We start from the raw sequence: 22,563 nt of genomic DNA on the forward strand, positions 1-22,563 counted from the left end.
AAATATGAAGCCTCGTCCTGTGTGCTTTGAACCAGCTTCTGGGAGGGTACTGTGTCCGTTGCCTTCGTGCCTTTACTGAGCCCTTGCTGCATGGAAGTGTTGACAGCAGGGATTCAGCAGGGGTTAGAAGGGAACACACCATTCTCAAAGCTTAGCCTCTGTGCTGTGGAGGGAAAAATTCAGATTCTCAAACACAAAATGTGATGAGATATTTGGATCCATCCTGGGAGCAGGGACACGGGGAGAGAGCCAACTGTCAGCTGCTACTCGATAATTGGTCACTAACTGCTGGGCTGGAAAAGCGTCTGTGAGGACACTTGGACAGAAGCGAGTCTAAATCATGAGAGTGCTCAGTGTCTGTGGCTTCAGTTGCCTGGGATGTTCTTAGGACACTGGCATGGAGATTCGGAGTACAATCTCGTTTGTATTACTTCCCATTCACTTTTTTAAAAAAAGATTTATTTATTTTATTTATATGAGTACACTGTAGCTGTCTTCAGACACACCAAAAGAGGGCATCCGATCCCATTACAGATGGTTGTAAGCCACCAAGTGGTTGCTGAGAATTGAACTCAGGACCACTAGAAGAGCAGTCAGTGCTCTTAACCACTGAGTCATCTCTCCACCTCCCCACCCCACCCCATTCACTTTAAAAAAAAAATTGTTTTTAATTTTTTTGGTTTTTCGAGACAGGGGTTCTCTGTGTAGCCCTGGCTGTCCTGGAACTCACTCTGTAGACCAGGCTGGCCTCGAACTCAGAAATCCACCTGCCTCTGCCTCCCAAGTGTTGGGATCGAAGGTGTGCACCACCACTGCCCGACTCACTTTTTTTTTTTTTTTTTTTTTTTTTTTTTTTTGCATTTTTTGAGGTGTGGGAATGGCATGGCATATAGAGGTCAGGAGACAACATGTGGGAGTCAGTGGTCTGCTTCCACCATGAGTTTCCAGGGATTCGGTCACTCTTCAGGTTTGGCAGCAAGCAGCTTTACATAGTCATCTCACCATTAGGTTTTGTTTATATCTTAAATCTCCACCAATAAAAATGGTTGAAAAATGCAAGATCAGCTAGGTGATAAAGGCACTTCCTGCCAAGCCTGACAAATTGAGTTAGGTTTCTACTACATGGCAGGGAGAACCAGCTCCCTGGAGCTGGAGAGATGGGACAGAGGTTCAGAGCACTGGCTACTACTCTTCCAGAGGAACCAAATTCAGTGTCTTTTTATGCACTTTGTGGTTCACCACCCTCTGAACTCCAATTCCAGGGATCCAGTGCCCTCTTCTGGTTTCCTCAGGCACTGCATATACACAGTGCACAGATGCAGACAAAAATACCCATATACAGAAAAGAGCTGACTTCCAAAAGTCATCCATTGACTTCCTCATGTGTATGTTGGCACGTGTGCATACACACACATCAGTGGAATAGAATTAACAAAACTGGAATTGGGTGAGGCTGCTGTGTGAGTTTGTGATGAGCTGCGTAGGTTTGGAGCAGTCTATTAACCTCCCCCCCTGTAGGTTTCTCATCTGTTGCACACACATGGATGACAGAACTTTACCTGTGCCAGGACTGCAAATACAGATTCAATTTTATAAGACTTTCTGCTCAAAATTGTATTTAAAAAAAAAAAAAGAGCTGCCAGGCCATGGGGCAAAAGAAGCCAGCAACCCCAGCACTCAGTAAGGACAGGGGTTCAAAGCAGAGGCTGGCTTTACTGCATGAGACCCCCATCTCCAAAAAAAAAAAAAAAAAAAAGGAGGGAAAGCTGTTTACATATCAATCCACTGCTCTTGAGGCATTTAAAGAGGACTGAAGCTGTTTGCCTCTGTAGATCACAAGCTTCAGCAAGCCAATGAGACCAGGTTGGGGGGGGAAACTTTCCTAAGATAGAAATTCCTTCCCAAGGCTTTCTGAGGGATTGGCAAGAAAAGTATGTGTGTGTGTGTGTGTGTGTGGTGTGTGTGTGTGAGAGAGAGAGAGAGAGAGAGAGAGAGAAAGAGAGACAGAGAGAGAGAGAGAGGGAGAGAGGGGGAGGGGGAGAGAGGGAGAGAAGGAGAGAGGGAGAGACAGAGATAGACAGAGACAGAGAGGGAGAGATGGGTTGGGGTCCAGGAGGAAACAGGGTTGTGTTCCACGATCATACATGACCACCCCACACACTGTTCCTTTCCATAACCAGTACTTCCTTCCCCAAGGACCCAACATCTCCAAGAACTGATACTTGGACATCCTCCTTCAGAGCAGTCCTTCAGCCATAATGACCCATCCTCTCTTTCAAAAGTGATTCAGAAATCCCTATGACAGGGTTTGTCCAGCTCAGGACTATAGAGGAAAATTGATAGAAACCTAGAAGAGGCCGGGCGGCAGTGGCACATGCCTTTGAACTCAGCACTTGGGAGTCAGAGGCAGATGGATTTCTAAGTTCGAGGCCAGCCTGGTCTGCAGAGTGAGTTCCAGGACAGCCAGGGCTACACAGAGAAACCCTGTCTCTAATAAAATACTGAGAAACAAAAACAAAAACAAAAAAAGAAACCTAGAAGAAATTACTGAGGGGATGATGGTACCTTATTTGGGGGTAGGAAAAATCATTCTTGGGGTTGGTTGCTGGTTTTGTGAGATGGGTCTTATTTCTTGTTCTGTAGCTCAGGCTAGCTGAGAGCTTAAAGTATCTGCTGCCTTTGCCTCCCCAGTGTTAAGACTACAGCACAGTTGGCTTATTTGCTTTTAAGGTTAAATGACAGCAGCACTAGGGAGGCAGAGGCAGACATATCTCTGTGAGTTTGAGATAGCCTGGGTCTACAAATCAAGTTCAGGACAGCCAGAGCTTGTTACACAGAGAAGTCATATCTTGAAAAACTGGGGTGAAAAAGATTTAAATACAATACACACCTTTAATTACAACACTTGGGAAACTGAATATCAATCAGCTAGAAACTGGGCGGTGGTGGCTCACGCCTTTGATCTCAGCACTTGGGAGGCAGAGGCAGGGGGATTTCTGAGTTCGAGGCCAGCCTGGTCTGCAGAGTGAGTTCCAGGACAGCCAGGGCTACACAGAGAAACCCCGTCTTGAAAAACCAAAAATAATAACAATAGTAAATAAATATTTAGAAAAAAATTAGTTGGCATGGTGATACACATCTTTAATTCCAGTACTCAGGATGCAGAGGCAGGAGGATTTGTATGAGTTGGAGGTCAGCCTATTCTGCATAGAGAGTCCCAAGACAGCCAGGGCTGCATAGCGAGAACATATGTATAAAAAAATAAATAATAAAATTAAAAACAAAAGGGGTGGGATTTTCCCCAGCTGTAACTTCAGGAGAGAGGATCGTTGTGAGTTACAGACTAGCCTGGAACATAGAATATAGAGCAAGACTCTGCTGAAGTGGAAACTAAAAGGTTCTTTGGAAAGTCAGTTGTCTTAGATGATGTTTGGCTGGGGCAAACATGTGAAGGAGTGTTTTCCTGAAGTGGCAAAGGTTAGCAGCGGCAGCTCGATCCACTCACAAACACTTCTTGGTTACACCAGCAGTCCAGTTTGGTAGAGTCGGGAGAGCAAACACCATTTTATATTTATTTATTTATTTATTTATTTATTTATTTATTTATTTATTTTTGAGACAGGTTTCTCTATATAGCCCTGGCTGTCCTGGAACTCACTCTGTAGACCAGGCTGGCCTTGAACTCAGAAATCTGCCAGTCTCTGCCTCCCAAGTGCTGAGATTAAAGGCGTGTGCCACCACTGCTCGGCTGAGCAAGCACTCATTAGCAGCGGTGGCACCAACTAGCAGAGACAGCCAGGTCTCAGCCTTCACACAAGTCAGCAGGAGGGGCCAGGCCAACCAGCCTTGCACAGCTAGCTCTATAAGCAAGCCAAGCTCAGCCTTAGCCACTGTCAGTCCAGTCCTATTTATACCCTCCAAACACCACCTGTCCTCCACGGGTCTTGTCGCAGTGTGTGAGTCTGACTTAGCATAACTCCACTTGAGTCTGTCTCAGTTACTCTGTCAATCAGCTTGAGTCCAAGGAAGCACCAAAAAAGCTGCAGCACCCTACCACTAGTTTTTTGGTGTGTTTCTCTCTATGGAGTCCCGACGTGGAGCTCAACCTTGCCATGTAAAGCAGACCAACTGTATGTCATTAGCAAAGAATCCTTCATCACGCGTCCTCTCACATGCTTGCTTTAGCAGAACATCCTCTCTCCTGTGTCTGTCTGTGAAATGTTCTTTCACGAGTCTGCCTTAGGCTTTCACGTGCGTCCACTTCAGTTAAAAGTTCCTTTACGTGTTTGCCCCAGCAAAACACCATTCTACTGACTTTGAAAGAACCCTTAAGTTTCCACTTCACTCTTTTTTTTTTTTTTTTTTTTTTTTTTTTTTTTTTTTTTTTTTTTAGTTTTTCAAAAAAACTCAGAAATCTGCCTGCCTCTGCCTCCCAAGTGCTGGGATTAAATGCATGCACCACCACCGCCCTCACTCTGTCTTAAAACTTTTTTTTTTTTTTTTGAGACAGGGTTTCTCTGTGTAGCCCTGGCTGTCCTGGAACTCACTCTGTAGACCAGGTTGGCCTCAGACTCAGAAATCCACCTGCCTCTGCCTCCCAATTGCTTGGATTAAACACGTGCACCACCACTGACCGGCTACTCTATGTTAAAACTCTAAAAAAGAAAGAAAGAAAGAAAGAAAGAGAGAGAGAGAGAGAGAGAGAGAGAGAGAGAGAGAGAGAGAGAGAGAGAGAGAGAAGGAAAAAAGAAAGTTCTTTGAGTGTCTTTGAAAGAACAGGTGTGCCGGGCGTTGGTGGCGCACGTCTTTAGTCCCAGCACTTGGGAGGCAGAGGCAGGCGGCTTTCTGAGTTCAAGGCCAGCCTGGTCTACAGAGTGAGTTCCAGGACAGCCAGGGCTACACAGAGAAACCCTGTCTCAAAAAAAAAAAAAAAGAACAGGTGCTTCTGCTATTGGTTTTCTCTGTCTCTCATGGGGACAGGGTTCACCCAGCATGTTAGGAAAATGAGTCATTCTGATGAAAACCCAGCAGTCAGGAAGTGGAGGCCGGAGAAGAAGGAGTGTGAAGCCAGCACAGTGTGAAAATCAAACAAACCAAGAAAAAGAGTAAGGCCCTCCAGCCTCAGCCTCGGGAGGCAGAGAGGCCATAGCCCGCCTTCTCAGCATCTCCACCTGGAGTACTGCCCGGTCCCATCTCCTGCTTTTGCAAAGCACCTCAGAGTTTTTAAGTGTACATTTATCATTGTGATGTTTGGTTAATGCCTTCTTCTGTTAACCATCTCCAATGGGACTCCTGCTTAGCAATGGCTCATATCCCCTGAGACTTGCATTTAGTACGGAACTTGTTGGGGCTGGAGAAGGAACTCAGTGATTCCCCAGCACTGCCAAAAAAACAATTTTTTTTCCCTGCGGTTGTATTGTTTGAGACTTGAGGACAATTTTATTATGAGTGTAAGAGATAGTCGGGCAGTGGTGGTGCATGCCTTTAATCCCAGCACTTGGGAGGCAGAGACAGGCGGATTTCTGAGTTCGAGGCCAGCCTGGTCTACAGAGTGAGTTCCAGGACAGCTAAGGCTACACAGAGAAACCTTGTCTTAAAAAAAACAAAACAAACAAACAAATAAACAAAGAGTATAAGAGAAAACAGGACAAGCAAATTGCAAATTGTATAGCTGGGAGGAGGGGTGGGGTGACTACGGGGAGGAGAGAAGTCCAGAGAGTGAGAAAGCCCTGCATACCAGGGAAGGCAGGCCCAGGTCTGAGGGGGAGAGAGAAGAAAATGAATTGTTTGAGAGTAGCTCAGAAGCAGGGCCAGTCTTAGCTGAGCTATCCGTAAAGCTCAGTGAGCCACTGGAGTAGTGTTTCATTTGGAATAAATCTCTTCAATTAAAGGAGCAGAGTAATCATCAGTACTAAAGTCTACTATCTCAGGGCTAGACTGACGGCTCAGAAGTTAAGGATGCTTGCTGCTCTTGCAGAGAACCTAGGTGTGGGTTACAACCATCTGTTAACTCCACTTCTCATACACACACACACACACACACACACACACACACACACACAGAGCACACATACATACAAACAGGCAAACACTCCTAAACATAAAATAAACAAATCTAAAACCAAAGAACTTCCATCCCCTTCCCTGGTGGTTGTGGTTTACAGATCACACCTATTTTAAAGGCTTGTAACCCAGAGCTGCAAACAGTTTCTCAGACAAAGGGGCTCATGAGAAAAAAATTTAAGAAGTCCTGGCCTAGAGCATCCTCTGTGTGTGTGTGTGTGTGTGTGTGTGTCTGTGTGTGTGTGTGTCTGTGTGTGTGTATCAAGTGCTGTCTACTATCACAGTCACCCAGCTTCAAGAAAACCAGGCTGCACCACTGTGCCTATTTAATCTGAATCAGTCTTTATTCTGCACGTGTGTGGCGCATTAACAAGGTCCACATACAAGATAGCATTACATATTGCAGGTTAGCGTCACAGCATTATGCAATTTCACACAGTTCATGTTAGCTTTTTCCGTTTTTTTTTTTCTTTTTAGTTTGACACTTTTATTTTTTTGAGTTTTATTTTTACAAGAGAAGACACAAGGTAAAGAAAGACGACCACTTTGGAGAGGGATCGTGGTGAGGGCAATGTCACTATGACCAGTATTAAAAGTCTTCCATATCCCCCTCCTAAGTAGGTCCCCCTGGTCCCACACAGCCTTCTATCTGCTGTCCAGTACGGCATTGTCCATAAACACGTACATCGTGGCCAGCCTTGCTGAGAACCGAAAGAAGGAAGAACTCAAGAGGGAACTTCTGATATTGTGAATAGCTCTCAGAGTCCCCCAAGAGTCAAGAGATCTCCATAGACAGACTGGCTGCTGGGAAATCAGGAGTGACCTTTCCCTAACCTATTCCTAACCACAAGAGCCTTGTGCAAAAGCTAGGATGTGACTCTCTTGTCTTTCAGTGGACAGGGAGAGGCATTCCACCTCCACCCACATCGGCGAGCTCCGTGAAGAACAGATGTGAGAGCCAGAGTCAGCTAAGAAGCTTCAGGGTACCAAGTCCAGGGCATGATGGATCAGGCCTGAGGTAGGAGGGAGGAATCCTGTACTGCCCACCCCTTTGCCTTCTCTTGGCAAAGACACCGAGGCAGCCCCGAGCCTGTGGAAGTACCGGCTCCCCCACCAGCACCTGCTGCTCTGCAGACCCAATGGATGCAAGGGATTGAGCTGCAGGGGCACGGGGAAGGGAGGAGCGCCATGAGGCTGTTTCCCAGACTTCTCAGGGGGAGCTACAGAGGCACACACAGCGGGACAGAGGCCAGGCTCCACCTGTCACTTTGCATCGCTTCTCCAAAGGAGACAGAGCTGCTCAGTGACTTCTGATCTTTACACATTAAGGCGACGAAGAGGAACCATCTCAATTTTTTTTTTTCCCTAATGGGGCTTAGAATGCTCCTGCCGGGTTTTCATTAAAACTATGTCAAAATGCCTTTTTAGAAAACAAAAAGTATTTTCTTCTACGTATGATACAATATTTACATTCCATGGGTTAAAGGACGGAGACTAGTGGTGCGATCCCAGCTGATGGCGAGACACTGAGTCAGATTATGGGATGTAAGAGCTGACAGTAGCAAGAGCAAGAGTGGGGTTTCCTGCCTGTACAGGACTGCTCTGCCTTGCCAAGATCGGCAGAAAAAAAAACAAAACAAAAACAAACAAATGAAAAGCAAATGAAAGGTTGGTCGGGGGCGGAGTGGATTCAGATCTACAAGCACGAGGAGAACCACCAAAGGCATTGTCCCCAACCCTCTCCATGGAAAGCCAGCTTGTCCACCTCTTCTCAGAAGCAAGCCAGAGAGTGATGGCATTTAGGGAACTGGGCACTTCAGTTACAGCTGATCTTTCAGGCCAGGGACCAAGCTATTTCTTATCTGACTGAGGTCCTCTTCAGCTGTCAAAATAGGCACTGCCCATCCGAGCTCACCCCTCGTTTCCGAAGTCTCCATGTGGAGATCTGGATCTGAACTCTAGCATAATGCTCCGGCTCTGCACTGCATTGTGCAGTGGCTGAGAGATGGTGGAACTTTGGTTTCCACTCTTCACTGTGTGGGGAGGCTCCCAGTCCTCCCTCTGTGATCCGCAGCTGAGGAGAGTGGTGCTCTGAAGGCATTCATATGATCTTACCACTCAGCCCTACTTGGCTTTCTTAAGAGCCATTACTGTAAACCTCAGGGAGAAAGAGTCATTTCTGAGGCCCATTTCCTTAAGAAACAGAAAGCAACTTGTGTTGGCAGCTGCATGAGGAGATGCCAGAGCTCCAGAAGCATTTCTGGAAAAGTAAAAACCAGTGTAACTTTCTAACCTAGGGCTGTTGACCATCGATGAGGAGCCCACCACAGAGGGCCATGTGGGCATCTTATTTCCTTCCCTTGTCCCCTGACCTGCAAGTAGCATTCAGGATGTGCTGGTGCTTACAGGTCCCTCCCTCTAGGTGAACTCCTAAGTCCAGCCCCACCTCTTCTGTGCTCACGCTCACTGGGGCAATCTCTAGTCACGGGCTGCCTGTTACCCTTTTCCAGCAGGTGGCTGACAGCACATACCTCATTCTCAATTACTCTTTCTCCTGGAAACCCCACTCATTTCTTTGCTTACTACAGACCTCAGGATTTGGAACTCAGCCAAAGAGCAGAGATGTGAGAGGTGACAGAAAAAAGGACTGTATGACAGGAACGTGGGGCTTTACAAGAACAGACTTTTCTCCTGCAGTGATGGGGAACTGGAATAACCCAGAGAAGCCTGATAAAGAGAGGCCAATTTCAGGGGATCAGCAAATACAATTCGGCACAAAACACAATTTTCATGGATTAAAATCTGCAACTTGATATTGGTTAGGCTAATTTCTTGTTTGTATTAGACATGCAAGTATAAGGTTACATTGTTATATATAGACTTGGGGTCTTTCCTTCTCTTCCCCCCTCATTTTAAAAAACAAAAGATCGTCTAGTGCCTTGCAAAGAAGAAAGCAATCCTCACGCTAAGAACCAATCTGCAGCTGTGTGGAGTGTGAGGTTCTTCGTGTGGTTTGTTCTGTAAGAAATCTCTTCTACAACTAAAATGAGGTTTTGAGTCAGCTTCTCTGTCACCTCTCCCCGCCGTGTGCCACCCCGCCTGGCCCCAGGGTTAGTACTCGCTCAGACTGTGCCACTTGGCTATGGGCTTGCGGGGACTCTCACAGACCTCTCTCCAGTGTTCTGCACCACTAGTTGTGACACTGTGTGCCCCCAAGATCAGCCTCCCTACCACCTCATTCTTAGTAGTGCGATCGAAGTCAATGACAAGGAACTCGATGCTGATATCAGGAAGGAGGTCAGTGGGGATGTCATAGATGAAGGACTCGTTGAAGACGGGGTTCAAAGTGCACTTCTTTACGTGGGTTTTCTTCTTGGCAATGCGTTTTCTGCCGTAGTAGACGTTCACCTTGACATAAGGATCTGGAGTCCCCAAAGAGAAGAAGAGAGACAGGCCTATGACTCGGTCCTCTGCTGTGTGGTGGTTCTGTGCTTAGAATTCTAACAGTGGTTCTCAACTTGTGGTTCACGACCCTTTTGTGGGTTGAAGGACCATTTCACAGGGGTCATGGCAGATATCCCGCAGATCAGATATTTACACTATGATTCATAACAGTAGCAAAATTATAGTTATGTAGTAACAATGAAAGTAATTTTATAGATGGGGGTCACCACAACATTAAGGACTGTGTTAAAGGGTTACAGTTTTAAGGAAGTGGAGAACCACTGGTTTAGATGTAAGAGACTCTGTTGTCCTCATCTTTGCTGACTGACCATCAAGTCTTTGGTGATTGTACCATAAATGCACACAGACCGCACACGAGTCTGGCTGCCTAGCCTGGGGGTGGGGCAGGGGGAATCAAGCAGGAGTGGAGTGTAGAACAAGGTGTAGGCCTGCAGAAATCAGGAAGCACTGTCAAGGACATGGGGACGAACAGACTACCCTGCAGTCTCTTTTACAAGTCTCACCTGAGGTAACCGCTCCAGCATGCATGGGGTTTAGAATGCCCTTGGTTTACCACAAGCACCACTGTAGCTGGGGAAACCTATTGGCTAGTCATGGGGAGCAAACACAAACAGAAGAGTAGGTGGACTGTGAAAAAGGGCAGGGGTCTAGACATGGAATATGTCAGGGCCATGGTGAAGGGCGGGGGTGGGGTTGGTTCAGTCTGAGACATGGGTTGAAGTAAATAGCTGCTACCTGAGAGACCGGTGATATCCATCTTCGGCAAGTGTCTGGCTTTGAGGACCACCACTGTCATTCTCTGTGCGACGGGCTGGTATGACAGAGATACCTGGAGTTCCCCTCTGCTAATGCACTTCTGTAAGGGAGAGACCTTAGGTCAGAATCCTAGCAGGAAAGCTGGAAGCTAGACAGCCATGTGCAGAGGAGAGGGAAGAGAGCCTGCACGTGGGTGTGAACTCAGGGATATGTAAGGGGTATGGATTCAGGCTAGGTACAGAAGCACCATCTAGACAGCCAGAGGTCTGAAACCTACACTGCCTCATTTAAAGCTGATTCCTGTGTCTATCCTTGTGTGTGTGTGTGTGTGTGTGTGTGTGTGTGTGTTTCTGGGAATTGAACTTAGGGCCTCCTGAATACTAGGCAAGTACTCTATCTACCACTACCTAGGCAGTCAAGTTCCAGGACTCCAGAGGTAGACATAGGAGTCTGAGGCTATCCTGGCCAGCCAGGGCTGCACAGTGAGAGCCTGTTTCTAAATAAATAAATAAATAAATAAATAAATAAATAAATAAATAGTGCTCTACTGAGCTACCTTAGGATGCACTCACTCACATTCCTTCTCTCTAACCCATACAAGGGCCTCAAACTCTCTATATAGGATGGCCTGGATCTACTGATCCTCCTGCCTCCAGACCCCAGTGTTTTGTTATCAGTTAAGCACTGCCAGCTTGGTTCAGGCTATTCCTTCTCAGTGTTTTGTCACAAGTTATTAAACATTCCTGAACTTCTGCTCCTTCCTCCATAAAATAGATGCCCTCCCTCACAGAATCATTAGGAATGCTGGGTCAACCAAATTTTGTAAGTGGCAGATGTAGTCGGCATGTAGCAGCCTCTAATTTGGTCCTTAGGATTAAAGGTGGGGAAAGGTGGGTGCTGCTTGCCGTTCTTCCAAAGGCGTTCCTCACAACTGCCTGTAACTCCAGCTCCAAAGGATCCAGTACCTACCACTGGACTTCAATTGTCCTCACACACATGGTATACACTCACACAGACACATAAATTTAAAAACAAACTGGGGACCAGGCAGACACCGTCGGTCCCGTGTTTGCTGTGAAAGCATGAGGACCTGAGTTTGGGTTCCTTGGCATCTGTGTGAAACTTAAAAGGAGATCCAGACCCCCATCCTAGCAGCATGTGCCAGGAATCCCAGTGCTGGGAAGCAGAGATGGGCAGATCCTAGAGCTCACTGGTCTGTCTGCCAGGTTGAATCCTCAACCCCCAGTTCCAGGTTCAGTGAGAGATTCCACTTCAAAACATAAAGAAGGACCAAGTGTGGTGGTGCACCTTTTATCCCAGCACTTGGGAGTCAATGGCAGGGAGATCTCAGCGGGCAGCCTGGTCTACAGAGTGAGTTGGAGGACAGCCAGGGGTGTGCTGAGAGACCCTATCTCCATAAACAACAAAACCAACAAAGGGGTGAGTGGTAGGATGGCTCATTGAGTACAGCTGCCTACTATCAAATTTAAACCCTGGAAAGTACAAAGTAAGAAAACAGATTCCTTCAGGCTACCCTCTGACTTCATCTCTGCACCGTGGCAAGCACTGCTCACCCCAACTTAAGAAAGAAATGTTAGGCTGGGCGGTGGTGGTGCATGTCTTTAATCCCAGCACTTGGGAGGCAGAGGCAGGCGGATTTCTGAGTTCAAGGCTAGCCTGGTCTACAGAGTGAGTTCCAGGACAGCCAGGGCTACACAGAGAAACCCTATCTCGAAAAACCAAAAAAAAGGAAGAAGTTGTAGCAAGACCAAAGAAGATATTCATGTCAGCTTGTGGCCTCCACACACAGGCTTGAACTGGATGTTGTGATACACAGATGTAATGCCAGTACTTGAGAAGTCAGGAGCATCAGGGGTTCAAGGTCAGCCTCAGTCACATAGTCAGCTCAACCCCTGAACTACACGGATCTTGTCTCAAAATGTTTTTCCTTGAGTTGTGTGTGGTAACTCAGACCTTTAATCTCTGGATTCAGAAGGCAGAGGCCAGTGGATCTTTGTGAGTTTGAGGTCACCCTGGTCTACGTAGCAGAAAAGACTACAGAATGTAGCTTTGTCTCAAAAAATTATTATTTCTTTGAAAACTATGGCTGGAATTGTAGTATAGCAGTAGTGCTTGTGCTTAGCACATGGGAGTCCCTAGATACAGTCCTCAGAAACACAGAGTGACAAATGACCTAGGGCATGATGCACACCCTAATTCTCAACACGTGGGAGAAGGGCTAGCCCAGGCTACGTAATGAGTTATAAGCTATCCTAAGATACACGATGAGACCATTTCAGAACACCAAAAAGGGCTGGGGAGATGGTTCAGTAACGTGCTTGTTGCCCACGGTTGAGGACCAGAGTTTGGATCCCCCAAGGCCATATATAAACAAGGTGTGTGTGTGTGTGTGTGTGTGTGTGTGTGTGTGTGTGTGACCTGCCTATAATCCCAGCACATGGGACACAGAGACTTGGATACCTGGAGCAAGCTGGCTAGCCAGTGTCTGACAAAGCCTGGATGGTGAGCTCAAAGTTCAGCGAGAGACTCTCCCTCGGTAGATCAGGTGGAAACCAATAGAGGAAGATGCTGGACCTCAATCCTGGGCCTCCACATGCATGTGCACCTCCATACAGGTTAGTGTGTGTGCACGCACACGCACACACACCATCAAATGTTTTGGAAATTGTATGGTGGGAAACAGGAGATGGGTTTGACTCTTCATTCTGCCTCACTAAATGACCTTGGGCAAGTCCTTGAAATAAATCTCTGGAGCCTGCTGCAACTTTACAGGGTGACCTGCTTGCCAGTTCTCCCTGCCTGTGCCCTGCAGTGCTCCTCCTCTCAGCCGATTCCCTCTGCTCCTCACTGCCCTCCTTGGTTTCCCAGCTTTAAAATTTGCCCCTACTTTGCATTTGAAAAATACAAGTCTTGCTGTGTAAATCCTGGATAACCTCACTCCATTCTTGCTTCAGCGTCTCGTTGTCAGGGTTACAGAAATGCCACGCCTTGCCCAGGGTGAAGAACATTTGCTTGTTTTCAGACTGTGTAGTCCTGGCTGGCCCAGAGCTCACCATGGCTGGCCCTGTACTCACTGGATTCCCCCTTCGTCTGCCTCCCAAGTGCTGTAGGGGAGTGTATCACACCAGTTCCTGGTTAGCTAATGAACGATGTTTGGGTTCATAGCACACTAGCACACGTCAGGTGCCGGGGTCCAGAGATCAGGAGACTAAACGCTGCCTTTCAGGGCCCAGCACTCATTGCACACTGAAGAGACAGAAATTATTTTATTACTATTTTGTGTGATGGGTGTTTTGCCTACACGTTGTTTGTGCACCACATCTGCATAGTGTTTGCAGAGGCCAGGCAAGAAGAGGGCATTGGATCCCCTCTCGAACATGAGTCACAGGCAGTTGCAAGCTGTTGTGTGGGTTCTGAGAATCGAACCCAGGTCCTCTGCAAGAGCTAGGTGCTCTCAGAACTACTAGCTATCTCTCCAGCCTTGAAAAGAACCCCCCACCCCCCGCCTTTTAAAAGATGATTTTCTTCCAGGTGTGGTGGTCTTCAATCCCAGCGCTCAAGAGGCAGAGGGAGGTAAATCTTTGTGAGTTACAGGCCAGCGGGGTCTACAAAGTGAGTTCCAGGCTAGCCAGGGTTATGTAGGCTATGTAGGGACCTTGTCTGGGGAAAAAAGTTTTTTTACCCGTTTGGCTTCCTGTCCCTCCTCTTTTCTCCATCTTTCTGGCCCTCTTTTTCTAAATAGAAAGGCAGTCCTGGGGATCAAACCCAGGGCCTTACCTCATTCTTGGCCAGCTACCCCCAGCTGCAGCCTTTGGCTTTTGAAATGGAAGTATAGGAGGAACTAGTAGACTCAGATTGACTTAAAAAAAAAAAAGACTTATTTATTATTGCTTGCATGTATGCCTGCAGGCCAGAAGAGAGCACCAGATCTCATTATAGATGGTTATGAGCTACCAAGTGGTTGCTGGGAATTGAACTCAGAACCTTTGGAATTGACTTTTTATGGCTTTTTGTCTGCTAAACTGAAGCACCGCCTTTTGTTCTTTTGTTTTTGTTTTTTGATTTTTTTTTTTGGTTTTTCGAGACAGGGTTTCTCTGTATAGCCCTGGCTGACCTGGAACTCACTTTGTAGACCAGGCTGGCCTCAAACTCAGAAATCCGCCTGCCTCTGCCTCCCAAGTGCTGGGATTAAAGACGTGCACCACCACCCGGCTGGTTCTTTCTTTTTTTTTTTTTTAAAGATTTATTTATTTATGTGAGTACACTGTTGCTGTATTCAGACACACCAGAAGATGGCATTCGGATCCCATTACAGATGGTTGTGAGCCACCATGTGTTGCTTGGAATTGAACTCAGGACCTCTGGAAGAACAATCAATGCTTTTAACCTTTGAGCCATCTCTCCAGCCCCCTACATTTTGTTCTTATTTCACTGTCATGATTGGCTCTTGATTGTACCTATGTATCCATGCCCAATAAAATCAGCCATGCCCTATAAAATAAGCTGTTTTCCTTGGCCACCCGTGTACTTCTGGGCTGTTTCCTTTTGGGAGTATTCAGAAAATCTGAGGAGAGACCCTCACTTCACTGTCTCAATTAGCTATAACCACATAGAAAGTAATGCCTCTGGGAAATGCCTTCCAAAATACCAAGAAGGAGTTGTTTGATAGAATAGCTACCAGCTGGATTTGTCTTCATTAGCTTCAACTCATTAAAATTAAATGAGGGGAGGCTGGGGAGATAGTTCAGTAGTTAAGAGCACTTGTCGCTCTTAGAGGGGACAGAGTTCAATTTCCAGCAACCACTTGGTGGCTCACAGCTATCCACAGTCCCAACACCCAGGGAATCTAATCCCATCTTCCACTTGTAAGTTCCACAGGCACCAGGCACACACATGGTGCATACATGGGCAAACACTGAAACACATGTACTTTGTTTAGCGTGTCTGCTGGAGATTCAGAGCACTGCTTCAGCAGAGGGACTGCTTCTATTCTCTGCACCCACATGGCAGCTCACAAATATCTGTACTCTAGTTCCAGGAGACCAACAACGTCTTCTGACCTCTGAGAACATTGCATGACGTGGTGTATACATGTGGACAAACATTCACACATATAAGCGAAAAATGGCTCTGAAATGAAAATAGAGTTCTTTGTCACATTAGCCATAGTTCCTGGTTCCACATCTAATGGCTGCTGCAAAGAAAACCCTGAATGCTTCACTCCCGTTACAGGCAGATCCAGAAGGAGCTTTTCTCTTTTTTTGGGGGGGGGTTGTTTTTTTTTTCTTTGGTTTTTTTGAGACAAGGTTTCTCTGTGTAGCCCTGGCTGTCCTGGAACTCACTCTGTAGACCAGGCTGGCCTCTAACTCAGAAATCCGCCTGCCTCTGCCTCCCAAGTGCTGGGATTAAAGGCGTGCACCACCACCGCCCGGGGAACTTTTCTTGTTATGAGTGATAGCACACACCTGTAATTTCAGCACTTAGGAAGCTGAAGCAGGAAGACTGGAGTTTGAGGTCAGCTTGAGCTACACAGCAAGAGCCTGTTTCAAAACCAACCAACCACACATAATAAACAGTGAAGTAAGTGGGTGTGGTGGAGACTCCCTGTGGTCTCTGCACTTGGGATAAAGTAGGAGAATTGGTTGCACGCTATTACCCTCAGGTGGGCTGGAGAGATGGTGCGGTGGTTAAGCTTATGAACTGCTCATTTGGAGGCCCTGAGTTTGGTTCACAGAACCTGTGTCATGGGGCTCATCAGGATCTGTGGGTCCGATTCCAGGAGACCTGATGCCCTCTTCTGGCCTCCTCGGACACTCACGTACAGGTATACACACATAAATAAAAACAACATTACCCCCAGAGGCACAATCCTAGCACTTGGGAAGCAGAGGCAGGAGGATCTCTGTGAGTTCTAGGCCAGGGCTATGTAGACAGACTCTGTCTCCAAACAAACAAACAAACAAAAACAAGCAAAGCTAAACAAAGCAAAATAAAACTGTTCTTGGGGATGGAGAGATGGTTCAGCAGTTAAGAACACTTGCAGAGGACCTCGGTCCCATTCTTAGCATCCACAGCAGCTCTCAGTTGCCTATAACTCCAGTTCCAGGAGATCCCATGCCCTCTTATTTCCATGGGCTCCTGCATGCACATAGTTCACATAAATACACCCGGGCACACACACTCATACACATAAAATAAGTACAAGAGAGAGAGACAGAGAGAGAGAGACAGAGAGACAGAGAGAAAGACACACACACACACACACACACACACACACACACACACACAGAGAGAGAGAGAGAGAGAGAGAGAGAGAGAGAAGCTATTGTTTTATAGAGGAGCTGAGTTTGATATCCTGCACCCATATCAGATGGTTCACAACCATACATGCTCACATATGCACATACACATAATTTAAAAAGAAAACATAAAAAAAAAAAGAAAAGCTGGGCAGTGGTGGCGCATGCCTTTAATCCCAGCACTTGGGAGGCAGAGACAGGTGGAATTTTAAGTTCAAGGCCAGCCTGGTCTACAGAGTGAGTTCCAGGACAGCCAGGGCTATACAGAGAAACCCTGTCTCAAAAAACCAAAAACAAAACAGAACAAAACAAAACAAAAAACTCCAAAAACTCTGAGAGGCAGCTCAGCAGAGAAGAATGTGTGTTTTCCTTGTAAAGGACACGGGTTTGGCTCTCAGTACCCCCATGTTGGCTCACAACCTCCATAACTCTAGTTGTAGAGAATCCAGCACTCTCTCTGGCCTCCCAGGAAACCAGGCATGTGTGTGGCATACATAAACAGGTAGGCAATGCACTCATAAACATAAAAAAAAAATCTAAAGAGGATACATCCTTATTAAAAAAAAAAAACCACAGGGCTGGCGAGATGGCTCAGCGGGTAAGAGCACTGACTGCTCTTCCTAAGGTCCTGAGTTCAGATCCCAGCAACCACATGGTGGCTCACAATCATCCATAATGAGATCTGACACCCTCTTCTGGTGCATCTGAAGACAGCTACAGTGAATTACGCTGGAGCGAGTGGAGCCGTCCTCAGTTCAATTCCCAGCAGCCACATGATGGCTCATGGCCATCTGTACAGCTACAGTGTACTCATGCCAATAAAATAAATAAATCTTTTTTAAAAAAAACCCACCAAATATCAAACTAATTCACAAATATGATTACAGTTTAGAGCTGTGCACAGTGGCACGTGCCCAAAAACCCAGCTGCTCCAAACCCTAAGATGGGGGATGGCAACTTTGAACTTAGATCCAGTAGCTTGGGGGAGACCCTCTCTCAAACCAAAACCAAGACAGACAACAGCCCTGAAAGATGTTTCAGTAGCATAAGTTTCCTAGTCATTGTTTAAGGCTGTCCCCAGATCATCTGTTCTTGCAGAGTCCCTGTGCCCCATCCTAGTTCTCTGGGAAAATAGACAACTTCCGGTTTTCTCCCCTACATCACTTCTCAGACAGTTAGTTACCTGGCTCTTGGAAGCCTATGACCACAACCTGACTGCCATCCATCATTCTGCAGGGAAGGCCAGATCTCATTGCTCCCTCGGCCCCCTCCCTTTTGCTTTCTATTCAATTCTCAGTTCAGGCTGCACTGTCAATGGCTCTTTTGAGCCTCTGAAGGCTGGGAGCTAGGCTGTTTCCCAGTCCCTGGGCCCAGTCAGGCAAAGATCCTATTGTGAAACAAGCAAGCAGAAAGCCATGGAGAAGAGATTTTAGCCATGTCTGACAGAGCCTCTGCTGTGGCACAGTGGGCTAGAACCAGGATCCTGAAGGAAACACTCAGATCAATGGAAACCTGTGGAAGACAGGTCCACTTCCTTATAACTAGCTAAGCGCCTCCCTCAGAGTCATTTTCTAGCTAGAACCTGCACTGTGTGGGCCTATGTGCCCTCAATAAACCTTTTGTGGGACCAGAAGTTTGCAGGACCACTCTAAATCACAGCCATGAGAAAATACAAAAGACAAAACCTGAACACTCTGTGCTCCTCTCTGCAGGAAACAGCTCTCTTTGTGCCCCTGGAATATTAACATGCTTTTTCTTTCTCCCTTCAGTCCCAACAGCTAGACTGGATGATCTGGAGGTCACATGCAAATCTGGGATGTTAAGAATCCTCTCATTCCCATGACACTGCCCCAGGTAAGCAACATGACCCAAAGCCACCTCACGATTCTGTTGTTCCCTCTGCCAGTTGGCTTCTCCCAGGTCTCTGCCTGTACCTCCTGCTCCAGACTTAGTATGAGAATGTAAGTTCTCACTTATGATTGTTAAGTACAATATAAGAAAACAAAGCAGTTGCGTAAAAAATTATTTTTAGCCAGACTATGGTGGCACATGTCTTTAACCCCAGCACTTGGGAGGCAGAGGCAGGCACATTTCTGAGTTCGAGGCCAGCCTGGTCTACAGAGTGAGTTCCAGGACAGCCAGGGCTACACAGAGAAACCCTGTCTCAAAAAACCAAAAAGAAGGGCTGGAGAGATGGCTCAGTGGTTAAGAGCACTGACTGCTCTTCCCAAGGTCCTGAGTTCAAATCCCAGCAACCACATGGTGGCTCACATGTGTAATGTGATGCCTATCTGTAATGACATGTGTATCTGTGATCTGATGCCCTCTTCTGGTGTGTCTGAAGACAACTATAGTGTACTTACGTATAATAAATAAATACATCTTAAAAGAAAAAAAAAAAGAAAAGAAAAACCAAAAAGAAAAAAAATTATTTTCAAGGGCTGGAGTGAGCTCAGCAGTTAAGAGCACTGGCTCCTCTTCTAGACAACTTGGGTTTGATTCCCAGCACCCATACAGCAGTGGATAACTGTCTGTAACTTCAGTTCCAGATGATCCAATGCCCATTTCTGGCCTCTATAGTTATTAGGCCCACAAACATACACATGCAGGCAAAATACCCATACACATAAAACAAAAATAAATTTAAAAAATCAATTCTAGCACTTTGCAGACAGAGGCCTGGTCTACATAGCTCGGGATGTCTAGATCTACACAGTGAGACCCTGTCTCAAAAAAAAATTTTCCCCAAGGGGCTGGTGTGTATCAGTTAGAAGGGCACATAAACACATGTGCCCCGGCCCTGTGTGTAGCTTTGTGCATGTTGGACAAGCACCTGTACCTATTAAGCCATATTCTCAGCCTGCCTACCCCGGAACCTTAGAAGGAAGTTTTGATTGCAGTTACAATCTCTAAGAGGATGTCCTGGCTTGGGAATGTAGCTCAGTGTGTGTTAGACCCGGAGTTAGATTCCCGGCACATCCCCCTAGGCCCCTCTTTAAAAAAAAAAAAAAAAAAAAAGATGTCTTTTAAAGATGAGCCAGAAAGTGAACTGTCTGGAGGAGTTCTGGCTGAAGCCCACACTTTGTCCTGAGGAGGGATTGGAGGCGGCATTTGGAGGATCTCGGCTGGAGATCCTGGGCATGAATGAAGGACAGACTCCCTGGTGCTCATCAGAGATAAGGGCTCAGGAAGTGTGGGAGTCTGGCAAACTCTGCAGTCCTGTCTGGGCCTCTCCTACTGCGATGTATTGCTCAGGATCCTAGCCCTGGCTTCATCCTCATGAAAGGAGTTAATAAAGTGGGAGAAACTTGGCTCTCCCTAAGAGCTCCTGGCAGTTTAGCAAACACCATTGTCTGTCCTCTCTGCCCAGTGCCCTGCATTTGAGGCTGCTTTGTCTCCAGCCTGAATCAGTTCCTTTTTGGCCAGTCTTTTCCCAGCTGCAGCTCGGCACAGAGCCGCCCCTCCCCCACGGGACTGGACTGTGAGCACATGAGTGGCCTGCAAGAGTGGTGGGTGCTGTTGGAAACGGTCCTCCTTCCAGCTCAGACAAGGCTGAGCACTCCAGCTCTGTAAATGGGAGCCAGGAAACGGGAAAATGGGGAGCAGAGACTGAGGAAAAGTAGGCAGGGAGAAGAGAGAGAAAGGGACATTTCTCTTCTGTCTCCACTGTCCCTTCCTGTTACATCCTTTTTTCCTTTTGAGCAAGGATGTCAAGTATTTTAGGCTGCTCTTGAACGTGTAGGGAAGGCTGACTTTGAACCCCTGATCCTCCTGCTTCTACCTCCTAAGTACTGGGGTTGTAAGTACGTCCCTCCACTTTCATTTCATATGGGACCAGGAATCCAATCTAAGGTTCTGTGCCTCACAAGCAAGCACTCTACCAACTCAGCCACATCCACAGATCTTGTGTGTGTACGAGTGCACATGTGCCTGTGCGTGTTTCTTCAACAGTTTCCTGTGGCCTCCGTTGACACTCAGTGTCCAATAGCTGAGGAGGACCTTGAACTCCGAAGCCTCCTCATGTCACCAACCAGGAACTGGGGTTCAGGCCTCTGCCATGATGCCCAGTTGTAAAAATCAGAATTGGCTGGTGCAGGATTCCAGCACTCAGTCAACAAACACAGGAGGATTATTGTAAATTCAAAGGCAGCCTAGGCTACATAGTAAGTTCTCGGCCAGCTCCGTCTATATAGTAAGCTCCAGGCCATCGAGAACTACATAGTGAGACTCAATATGTCATGAACCAAAACAATAAAAACAAGTGCTGGAGATGTAACATGCATGCTTGCATGCACATGTGAGCCCTGGGGTCTAACTCTTGCACTGAAGAAATTGTGTGCTGGTGCACACCTAAACCGCAGCGCTTGAGATGCAGGGAGGACAACAAGAAGTTCAAGGTCATCCTCAGCTCCATCAGATTCTTGGTCAACATTAAAAAACAAATCCCCCCTTCCATTTTTTTTTCTTCTATGTATTGGAGAGTGAACCGAGGGTCTCTCATATGCTAGACAAGTACTCTCTCACTTAGTGACATACTCCTGTGGTAAATCTGTCTCAGACTCCACCCAGCCTCTGGGTTGCAAACACACTGCCAACAATGTTTTTTTCCTTCAATAAGGTGAGATTCCTCATTGTGACCTAATGGGGAAGGCAGTGTTGTCAGCTGAGGGGAACAGACTGAGAAGAGTTAGGTGGCCAATGTCATGTAGCTGAGAAGCAGAAGCTGAGATGTCAAGTCAGGCACCAGTGTGCATCAGCAGCCCTGCTCTGCCTCCCACCCCCCGCCATGTGAAAGACCTGGATGAGCTGTCAGGAGGGGTGGATGCATATGCTCTGGAGGAGTGGTTGTATATGCTCTGGAGGGGTGGATGTACATGCTCTGGAAAGGTGGTCGTTTGTGCTCTGTACTCAGGACGTTAATTCCAGAGTAATATTTCTGAGTGGGGAAAGGGAGAAAGGGCAGTGTGGAGGCCCTGATCTTCCTCCCGGGGAGAGGAGTAGAAGAAAGGTCTCTGTGTTAAAGGTTAGGGCCTGGAAAGTGAAGCACTGTGCTAAACTGAAGTCATAACATGCTTATAAAAAGACATACACGGGCTGAAGAGATGGCTCGGTGGTTAAGAGCTCATGTTGTTCTCAGAGGACTTAGTTCAGTTCCAAGCACCCACATTAGAACTCCAGCTCCACGGAATCCAATGCCCTCTGGTGTCCTCTGGCACATGTGCGCAGGGGCACATGTGCACAGGCGCAGACATGCGCACACACACACATGTACACACACATGCACACACACACAGAAATAATAATAAAAATATTTTTCAGAGAAATGCTCAGGGACTATTGATATGGCTGACCACGTAAGTGTGCTTGCTCCCAAGCCCGATTTGAGTGGAAAGAGAAAATCAACTCCTGTAAGTTATTATCTCATCTCCATGGACTTGGTGTTACACACATGTGCCCTCATAACTTACAAATAAATAATATATAAATATAACAAAAAGACATACAAAACAAAACAAAAAAAGAAAGAAAGAAAACATGCACATGGTTGGACTTGGTGGTGCACAACTATAATCTCAGCACTTGGGAAGTAGAGACAAGAGGATCAAGAGCTGAAGGTCATCTTTGGGCACACAACAAGCTCAAGTTCCAGGCCAGTCTGGTCTACATGAGACCCTGTCTAAAAACTCTTGGAGCAGTGCTGGCACACACCTTTAATCTCAACAGTGGAGACAGAGGCAGGCGGGTCTCTGACTGAGTCTGCTCTACTGAATGAGTTCTAGGAGAGTCAGGGCTACACAGAGAAACTCTGTCTCAAACAAACAAACAAACAAAAACAAAAAAATAGAAAATTTGGGTACAGTGGTACATGCTTTTAATCCCAGCACTTGAGCCAGAGGCAGAGGCAGAGGCAGAGAGGCAGAGGCAGAGGCAGAGGCAGAGGCAGAGGCAGAGGCAGAGG

At 46.8% G+C, this 22,563-nt stretch overlaps 1 protein-coding gene across 2 annotated transcripts in view; it reads right to left on the reverse strand.

Moving 5' to 3' along the window:
• Nucleotides 1-6,384: 6,384 nt before the first annotated feature.
• Nucleotides 6,385-22,563, reverse strand: part of Syt11 (synaptotagmin 11) — a 29,356-nt gene continuing 13,177 nt past the window's right edge. The window contains exons 3-4 of one of the 2 annotated variants that reach the window (XM_031374433.1): nucleotides 10,264-10,384; nucleotides 6,385-9,485 (exon numbers count right to left, since the gene is read on the reverse strand). In XM_031374433.1, the coding sequence (XP_031230293.1) occupies nucleotides 9,175-9,485; nucleotides 10,264-10,384 (432 nt within the window). In that variant the 3' untranslated portion in view covers nucleotides 6,385-9,174. Of the gene's footprint in view, nucleotides 9,486-10,260; nucleotides 10,385-22,563 lie in introns of both variants that reach the window. The other variant, XM_031374431.1, reaches the window with a different exon arrangement.

The sequence above is a fragment of the Mastomys coucha genome, unplaced genomic scaffold (assembly GCF_008632895.1).
Source record: "Mastomys coucha isolate ucsf_1 unplaced genomic scaffold, UCSF_Mcou_1 pScaffold16, whole genome shotgun sequence".
Classification (NCBI taxonomy): domain Eukaryota; kingdom Metazoa; phylum Chordata; class Mammalia; order Rodentia; family Muridae; genus Mastomys; species Mastomys coucha.